The sequence below is a fragment of the Nycticebus coucang genome, chromosome 14 (assembly GCF_027406575.1).
Source record: "Nycticebus coucang isolate mNycCou1 chromosome 14, mNycCou1.pri, whole genome shotgun sequence".
NCBI classification, from domain to species: domain Eukaryota; kingdom Metazoa; phylum Chordata; class Mammalia; order Primates; family Lorisidae; genus Nycticebus; species Nycticebus coucang.
Window position 1 is genome coordinate 61,426,766 of NC_069793.1, and position 10,277 is coordinate 61,437,042.

At 41.4% G+C, this 10,277-nt stretch overlaps 1 protein-coding gene across 1 annotated transcript; it reads left to right on the plus strand.

The window, feature by feature from the left end:
• Positions 1-9,123: 9,123 nt before the first annotated feature.
• On the plus strand, positions 9,124-10,065 carry LOC128564447 (olfactory receptor 51I2-like). The gene has a single exon (XM_053559923.1). It carries the CDS (start codon positions 9,124-9,126, stop codon positions 10,063-10,065), a length of 942 nt encoding a protein of 313 aa, XP_053415898.1.
• Positions 10,066-10,277: the final 212 nt, after the last annotated feature.

Genomic DNA, 10,277 nt, shown 5'->3' on the forward strand with positions numbered 1-10,277 from the left:
TGGCAACTAGATTGCAGGGGTATGCTGATAACTCAAATATGACTTGCTCTGGTGCTCCGTGAAGTCAGGTGGACCCACCCAGCAAATAGATTAGTCTGGGAAGGTTGATGCCTCCTTCCCCACCTTTCACCTCTGTCACACCCAGTCACTAATAACCCTGCAGGGCTGTGACCCAGTTGCCTTCAATTAGCAGATACTCTAGGGGTTTGCACCTGCCTGAATCACAAGGCAATCTATGTTTCCTCAGCCAGGCCACTGCTTTCTGCTTCTATCTGGCAGGGGGAGGTGAGGCCTTGATGAAGGCTAGGGGTGTTCACTCAGTTCCAGTGATTGATGATTGATTTTTCTGATGGAACAGAACAACCTTGTGGAATTTGTTTCTGTCCTGGCTAAATTCCCCTGCAGAAGAGAAGCTGTTTAGAGTTCATAGAACCTGTACCTCAGACCCTGTCTTTGCTGCAGGTTTGTATTTGCAGCATGGTTATCTGTCAGTTCTAGCCTCCTGCCCTCCTTTGTCTAGGCTGATGATCCCCTGAGTGCTGGATGCATCTTAGGCTCAGTAAAGCAGTCCTCTGGGTCAGTCCCGCCTTGGGAGTTAGCCGGCACTGTGCATGCGTTTTCTAGTCCCCGTGTTCCCCCCATGCCAGTACCACCTCAGGCAAACTCTTTACTCATGTGGCCTGTGTTTCCATCCCACATCTGTTCTGCCGGTGGTTGTCACCTGAGAAGGTGCCCCACCTCCTCTGGTTGCCCATAGAGACAGGGTTGTGACTCTAGAATATCCAGGCGTGAGCACTATTTTTGCCAAAAACTAGCTGCTGGGGCAGCACGGCTCTGGCTCCTGGGGCAACACGCTCCAGTGTGGTTCCCTCTCAGCCGACCATCCTCTCCTCACTCCCATGGTGCAGAATCAACACTGACCAGCAGCTGTTCAGGCCCTGTCCACACCCCTGGAGAAATCACCCAAGAATATGGACTCCTGGGGGATAGGCCTCCAGACCTCATAGTGAGAGTGGAGGGGAGTGCTGGGAGCTCAGAATTGCAGGTAGAGAATATATACAGTTTTACACAGTTTTATGCCTGGCAGGAGAGCACCATGGCACCTTAGTAGGGGAAGTAGATTCAGTTTTTAGAGGGTATCTCCCATGGAGTAATGGGAGGACTTTTGAACACTGCTCATTTGTTTATAGTGTACCTTGAGCCATTCTCATGGGGGAAGAGACTCTCGTCTGCTTGGTGATGGATTTTGTACATTTGTTTGTATCCTTGGGGTTGTAGCTCACCTCAGCAGGGTTGATGTGCGTTCTTCAATGTTGTCTCTTGGCACAACTCTAATCCGCCTGGTTACTTGCTAAATTTCTGTCCTTTAACTCTCCTTCTGGATGGAAGCCTCTGTGGAAAGCTCGTTTCAGTCAGCCATCTTGTCTCTGCCCCAAGGGTATCATTTTTATTTTTTAAGACTGAGGGACTTTCCTGAAACTATCGTCTCCTGGGCACTACCCATCTCTTTCCCTCTCCTGGATGTGCTTCCTCACATGGGTCATAGCTGGGCTTCATTTCATTATTATTTCTTGCCAAAGATGAGGTTTTAGGAGTGGCATGCAGCCTCCATTGGGGTAAGTCAGCATCCTCAGGAGGGATGACTAGACACCAAATATCCCTACCAAGCCATCCTGTCTTCTAGTTTTGCCTCCAAGGAGGTGATATGCAATGGTAGCCCCTACCCTGGGCTGCATCTGTGCTCATTACCCTGGACTACTATGAGCAAAGCCACTTTTATTTATAGGATTTGAGGATGTTGAAGAGTCCAGCCAAATGATAAAACACAGAGAAATGTTTAAGTTTCAGGTTGGGAGTGGAGTGGGACATCTTTCTGCTAAAAAGTTGGGTAGAGCATTTGATCCTGCAATCTCATTACTAGGCATCAACCCAGAAGAAAAAAAACACTTTTACCTTAAGGATACTTGCACTGGACTGTTTATGCAGCTCCATTTACTATTGCCAAAAGGTGGAAATAGCCTAAATGCCCACCAACCCAGGAATGGATTAACAAACTGTGGTATATGTATACCATGGAATATTATTCAGCCACTATAAAAGAAGGAGACTTTACATCTCTTGTATTAACATGAATGGGAGTGGAACATATTATTTATTTATATATTTTTTGAGACAGAGTCTTAGCTATTACCTTGGGTAGAGTGCCATGGCATGACAGCTCACTGCTACCTTAAACTGTTGGGCTTAAGCAATTCTCTTGCCTCAAACTCTCATGTAGCTTGGACTACAGGTGCCGGCCACAATGCCAGGCTATTTTTTTGTTGTTCTTGCAGTTGTTATTGTTTAGCAGGCCCAGGCCTGGTTCTAACCTGCCAGGCCCAGTGTATGTGGCCAGCACCCTAACCACTGAACTATGGGTGCCAAGCGAGGACCCCGTTATCCTTAGTAAAGCATCACAAGAATGAAGAAGCAGAATCCTATGTACAATTCTCATATGAGGACAATTAATGACCAGTACATAGTGGGGGGGGGAGAAGGAGATAACAGAGGGAGTGAAGGAGGGTGGGGGGGTGGGTGGTCACAGTGTGTGACACACCTTTTGAGGGAGGGACACCAATTATTAGGGACTTTACCTAACAAACGCAATCAATGTAACCTGGTTCTTTGTACCCTCAATGAATCCTCCACAATAAAAAAAAAGTGGGGGGTAGTTAGGCAATGCTTGAAATTTTTGTTTTAGATGAAATGACTGTCAGTGTAAAGGGAATGGAATGTTACATAATGAGACTGGAGATTCTCAATATTGCATTCACCTGAAGTGATTTATTTTATTATTATTATTTTTTTCATGGTTTCCCCTACTAATCTTTATTATTATTATTAAATCATAAACAACACATATATCATGTGTACATTAATGCATTTATGGGATACCATGTGCTGATTCCATATAGAATTAGGAATGCTTACATCACACTGGTTAATATATACCTCATCTCGTTTTTAAAAGCTTATTGGTAACTGGATATTCTACGTATATCCAGAGTTTCTCTAATAATTTAATTGGTATGGGGCATTACCTGAGCACTGTAATTTTCATCTTTCCCCAGGTGATTCTAATGCATAGTGTACGTTGAGCACTTCTGATCTTTAAGGTAGACCCAAGGGAAATTTACGAGTAAGAGGCATAAGAAAGCATATTTCATGTGTCAGGGAACTTGTTAATTTTCAGGGAAGCACACAGATAGAATGTACAGGGTTTCAACAGGACTGGTGGATGAAGAATAAAGAGAGTGAGACACTGCTGTTCTAGGTCATCCTTGGTATTACATTGTACTTGTCTCTACAATCATAGCTCTTAATATTCCCTCAGCTGGAAATTCCCCTATGTGTTCATCCATTCTAGTGGAGCATTCTCATTAAACTCTTTAGATGTATAAACCTTTTCATCTCAAGAGTGAGTAAACACAGGGTAAAAAATTAATGCTAAATCTTTGATACATTTAACCTATTGGGTGAATGGATGAATTGATTATTGGAATGCACCTTCCTACTTCCCTGATATTTTAAAATTTATTTTATAAACATAATTTATTTTGTTAATTCCAATAATTATTTTACACTGTTTCATTACATTGGATTACATTACATGATATTATATTATTTTCACCTTCTGCTTGAGATGTAGCTGTTTCTGTCTGATGTCTTGACCACTGATGAAACTGACTGTCTTTGTGTCAGTGGATTCTAGGTTAAATCTGCTCCTTTTGAGGCTTTCATATCTCTGGTAGTCTTTCTGAAATCTGTTTTAAACTCAGAGGTAACTTGTGTATTAGTATATATTAGTATGGTTTTCACCTGGACTGTTCATATTTTTTATCACTCATTTTCCTGTATCACCCTTTTTCAGCTTTCTAAATCGTCTCATTTTCATTCAAAACATGCTCATAAATAAGCTGAGAAATAATGAGTCTTTTGTCTCATTCCACTTCTCTTTGGTTAAAGGGAGGTTCCCATTGTCTGTTTATAGATGTAAGGTTTCCATTTCCTTGCTGAGTTTTAGCTAGTAGTTGGTCTTTTCTCCTAACCACAGTACTAAAGCTGCCACATTATTTCTCATGCTTTTTATTTGACCTCTATAAGTAATGTGGATTGAGTGTGTTTTATGCTTTCATTTCTTACTTACCTGTTGCATCTTTCTCTCGCCAGCTCAAGAAAGGAAAAAAAAAAAACACCTAGTCATGTAACTAGGTTTACCTGGACTATTAAAAGGAAAAACAAATCCCTATCTAGGTCCATAATCTTAATCATACTAGCAATGATCCTTTTTCAATAAAACATAACAAATTCATAGGTTCTAAGTATGGGCATCTTTTGAGAGGCATGCTGTGGACTATACTCACCTCAATCATATTTGCTCATTCTTTAAAACAGTCAAGAGAGCTAGCTGGTCATGATGGCTCACACCTGTAATCCTCGCACTCTGGGAGGCAAAGGCAGGAAGATTACTTGAGCTCAGGTGTTCAAGACCAGCCTGAGAAGGGAAAAATGGATCTCCAGCAAAAGTAGAAAAATTAGCTGGGGATTGTGGTGGGTGTTTGTAATCTCTGCTACTTGAGGAGATGAGGCAGGAGGATCACTTGAACCCAGGAGTTTGAGGTTGCTGTGAGCTAGACTGATGCCACAGCACCCTAGATTGGGTAACAGAGAGAAATTCTAGAGAGAGAGAGAGAGAGAGAAAGCTATCATATGTACCTGGCAATCTCAGATTGCACTAGCATATTACAAATTCCTCTTTGCTCTCCCCTAAAATGATCGCTGTATTTTTTATTTTTGTACTCATTTAATTGTTATGTTTCCTTAGGAGCTTCCCAAACTAGAAAATGAATTGGTATACTTACTCTTTTATATATTTGGATGGCTGAAATTATGCCTAACATAAAATGAATGTTTCAATTTATACTCACTTGTGCTAACATATACCTTATAGCATAAAGCTTGAAGGTAAGGATTGTGGCCTTTTCATAGATGAACAGACATTTTATTCATTCATATGGGAGAATTTAAAAGAAAGACAAATGAGAGAGAAACAATAGGCACAGAATTCTGACAATTCTTTTGTATTGATCAGTGCTCAGTTGATTTCCTGACCTTTTCCCATGAGAATCAATTTAACTGTGGGAAAATATAGTCATTTACTAGGTGATGCACTGAATCCTTTGGTCTGATTTATATGTGAGTATTATTTCGAAGAGTGAATGTATTTTGATCCTGGTTAGTCTCAGACAATCATTAAGTATGCAAGGGAAGTAAAGCCAACTTCCTCACTGTCTGTCTTCTCTAATCAGGTTTAAGTGAGAAACTCCTGTTAATATGAAAGCCCCATTTCCTCTAGGTGAATCTACTAGCATTTTCCTAGAAATAAGTTGTTCCAGCTATTCTAAGTATTTACTCATATTGTTTTAGTTTCAGAACTTAATGTTTGGATCTCAAACATACCTATTAATGTCACTGATTGCTCTTTGGCAATCCATAGGCTTCATGGTTTTCATGCATTATCTTGTTTAGTAATTATAATTATACTATGATGTAAGGATGATTATTATCTGTTTTATTGCTGAAAAAATTGTATGTAGGATAGTAACTTTTTCCAGGCAAGCCTAGACTCAAACTGAGGTCCATCTAACTTCAATTTTATCAGTTAATTCCTACTGACTTTGTTGTCTCCTAGCAAGGGAAATTTGCAAAGAAAGCAGCACAATGCAACGTCTCAGCAGCTTATTGATCAATGCAAATTATATACTATAATTTTATCTATATATTCAGTATATGTGTGGTCAGCTACAGTGAACCAGGGATTCTTATCATTCTTGGGGTCAATTTCATGGTGGACCCATGTGAGAATTTCACATGTCCTAATAAATTAAAATGCTATTTTTTCATAGTTGTGTAGTATAAAGGCCATAAGCTGCTTTAGAAGACCTAGGTTGAAGTATTTTTCTGCCACTAACAAGCTGTGTAAATTTGAGGTGTCTCTTTCTTTCTAGGCTCCAATTACTTCTGTAAAATGAGGGTTTAGACATGATGTCCTCGCAGCTATCTTGGAGTTCTGATCATTCCAACTCTGGCATATACCTTCAGAACAATGAAATAGTGAGGGAGGTGTGGAGCACCATAGAGGCTCCATATTCCCAGAAGTCCCCAAGCACCTGTGCTAACAACTTAAGGGACTTCCTGGATGCAGCCATACATTGCTCAGGCCAGGAGTTGGTAGAGGTACCTGGGGGGTATGGGCAGGGCGTGCAGCACTGCCAGTACTGCTCTTCCTTCCTCTGCACCTTCCATGCATAGGACTCTCTCAGGTAGGAATGCTGGAGTGTCGGACACTCCAAATTGGTGCCCCAAGGTGCTTGATTCCTAGCCTGAAAATTTCTGTGTGTTACTGTATGGCAATCTAAAGGGGTAAAGGTTGTACCTAATCTGAATGAAAATTTTTTTCCCCTGGATGCTTTCAATATTATCAGCTTTGTAGCACTATATTGTCTATCTGCTGTTCTTGGTTCCTGAAATTCAAGGATGGTTTCCTTCACACATTACCTTCTCAGAAGGGACATTCCACCAGACTATACTTGGGATGTAGATGGCATTGTGTGAATTAACACCTTCATCCTTTTTCAAAAGAATCTGGAATCAGATAGTATGTCAAAATACCCTCACTTGAACGACCCTACTAATGTTTAAAAACTCCAATTCCAAGGTTTCTATATATTAGAAACATCTGTATACAGATGTAAATATAAGTATATAGGGAGAGCTTGCATGTTGAGGCAAAGAAAGGGTCCTAAGAATATGGAATGAAGAAAAAATTGTATCCTGAGAAGAAAGAGTAGAGGAGTGTTGAGTGGGGATGGAGGAGCACCTCAGCTGAAAGGCTGGCAGTGAGGTTGGAGAGCAGCTTTACAAGTCAGAGTTGAGCCAGGTGTGGTGTCTCACACCTGTGATCTTAGCACTCTGGGAGGTTCAGGCAGGTGGATCACTTGATGCTAGATAGTAGTCACAGCTAGTTGGGAAGCAAAGACAGGAGGATTACTTGAGCCCATGAATTTGAGATTGCAATGAACAATGATGACACCATTGCCCTCTATCATAGTCAATAGAGGGAGACTCTCACAAAATGAAACAACCAAAACAGCCAGCAAACACCTTAGAGTTGTAAAATGTTTGGTCCTATGGTTTTTACAACTGTTCACTTGTTGGCTTTTCTCAACTCTCATGTGGCAAGTTTCTTAGCATCTGCCATTTACAACAAAGAGATCACAACTCAGAAAGGATGAGTGACTTACTGAGTACTTCTCCTGATTAAGGCTTTGCACGATGCAAGCATTGCAGGCACTGAAACTATGACTAGGAGTCAGAGCTGACTTCTTAGAGCTAGTGATATGATAGAAAAGATACGAGGAATGAACTCAGAAATGGATGTCTCTGATCTGTGAGGAGTAAGGGAAAATACCTCTGCTGGGGATGACTAGCCAGACATTCATGGAGGAGGCATCTTCGGCCCTCAGCCCTGGAAGATGAATGTGATGTTCATACAGTCAGGGCAACCTCTGGGAACTGGGAGCTTCAGGTCAAGTTTTGGTCACAGTAAGTAGACTTATCTGGGTGTCCTGAGGTATAAGCAAGAGAATTTTGAGAACTGAAGTTAAATATTCTAATTTAGTACTGACAATAGAGGGCTTTGTACTAATGAGTTTGGGTTTGGTACATTTGATAATGAGGAACTATTTAAGGATTCTGATGAGAAGAACGCATTCTCAGATTTGCCTTAAAAATATTATTTCTACCTCATATTAGAGCTGAATAGTGAAAAGCAGAATACTTACTAGGAGTGTGTTATTCTGGTGAATAAATGTGAAAATCTTATATCTAATGTGTGACACTGCAGGAGGAGTGAATTGGGAAAAGGTGTTGATGGAGCCAAACATACTGTTACTGGCTGTTAACCTGGATTAATGTAGCAGGGAAAAAAACAAACAAATGAAAAAGAAACCAAAATGATATTTGAATTGGGAGTGTCAGTGTTGGGCATAATATGGATTTTTTTCAAAGAGATATACAATGCAGATGAGAGGCAATTCTGTGGCATAGCAAATGATCACTAATCAGCCCAGTACAGTTTGGTTCTGAAAAAATTATTATAGAGTTACTTTCTTTCTTTCTTTTTTTTTTTTTTTTTAGAGACAGAGTCTTGGTAGGGTGCCATGGCCTCACAGCTCACAACAACCTCCAATTCCTGGGCTTAGGCGATTCTTATGCCTCAGCCTCCCAAGCAGCTGGGAGTACAGGTGCCAGCCACAATGCCGGATATTTTTTGTTGCAAGTTGGTCGGGGCTAGGTTTGAACCCACCACTCTCAGTATATGGGGCCTGCACCCTACCCCCTGAGCCACAGGTTCCACTGAACAGAGTTACTTTCAGTAAGTTAAATTACTCAGGAATGAAAAGTGAAACCTTAGCTATATGAATAGAAGAGTGAAAAGGTGGTTGGAGGTATGAAATTCAAGTGCAGCTGCATGAACATCTGACACTTTATTTCCATGAACGGACACATTTCTGTCCATTTATCTTCTGTCCAGATGAATGGATGAAAGAATTGAGAGACTATATAGGAGCAAGGAAACTGGGAGTAGCAAAAGTTCAGTAACGTGGAAGAGTGAAAAACAGAGGAGAGAATGGTTCACTGAGTAAGTGGTTTGCTTAGGAAGTGAGAATAATAGTTGAAGTATTGTTGAGAAGAGTTTTTACTTAGTTCTTAACCAAAGTTATACAGTTTGATAAGGAAAGCAGTTCATAGCTTTCAAAGTTAGAAAGGGCATGGTTGCAAAAGACACAGGTGTAAATGAAGGCAAGGGGAACAGATTTGCCAGCCAGATAAATGGACCATTTCAGAAACCTTGGTTACAATGAGAGGTGAAGATGAAAGGTTTATTGAACAAAATTGGTTAATGCTATATGATGAAAAGTTTATAAGAACCTTAAAATACTGATCAAAGTCCATGAATGTAACTGTGTGTCTGTCTTCTTTATAAGAGTGTGGTCTTAGCATCTAACCAGGAGTCCTGGCATGGGAGGAAATAGCTCAGAGAGACCTCCTTTTACCTTGACAGGACTCCCAGGGCTGACAAACTCCCAACACTGGATGTTTCTGCTCCTTGGTGTCTTTTACGCCATCTCCCTTGTGAGAAATGTCCTCATCCTTTTCATTGTCAAAGAGGAACAGAGCTTGCACCAGCCTATGTTCTATTTCCTGTCTCTGCTATCAGTAAATGACATGGCTGTGTCTTTGTCCACACTGCCCACAGTATTGGCCACATATTGCTTCTACTTAAGGGAGGTCAGTTTTGATTCTTGCATGTTCCAAATGTTCTTTATCCATCTCTTCTCCTTCACAGAGTCTGGCATCCTGTTGGCTATGAGCTTCGACCGCTATGTGGCCATCTGTAACCCATTGTTCTATGCCACAGTGCTCACTGATGCCCGTGTGGTGCATCTGGGCGTGTCTGTTATCATCCGCAGTGTCTGTACGGCTTGTCCACTGCCTTTGCTTCTAAGGAGATTACCCTTCTGCAAGGCGAACATCCTCTCCCATGCATACTGCCTGCATCCAGATCTGATCCGCCTGCCCTGTGGTGACACCACCATCAATAATACCTTAGGCCTGTTCCTTGTCATTGCCACTTTTGGCCTGGATTCTGTGCTCATTCTGCTCTCCTATGTGCTCATACTTCGCTCTGTGCTGGCCATTGCCTCCCGGGAAGAACGGCTAAAGACACTTAACACCTGCGTGTTACACATCTGTGCTGTGCTCATCTTTTTTGTGCCTATGGTTGGTGTGTCCATGGCTGCTCGCTATGGGAGGCGTGGCCCACGGTACGTGCACACCCTCTTGTCCCTTATCTATCTCTTTGTGCCTCCAATGTTCAATCCCATCATCTATTCCATTAAAACCAAAGAGATCCATCGGAGGCTTCACAAAATACCTCTGGGAACCAAGCACACATATTAAAAACCAACATTCAGGGGATGTTTACCTTTTCTTCACCAATTTAAGTTTTCAAGACCTACTTTGCCAAGGCATTTTTACTAACCTTTTGGGAACTGACCTACTATTAGGATTCCTGTCATCAGAAGTTACATGACAGCCTGGCAATAGCAAAGATTGAAGCTAGCATGTTTTGGCAACGTAAATTGATCACTAATTTAGGTATGTGCTTATTT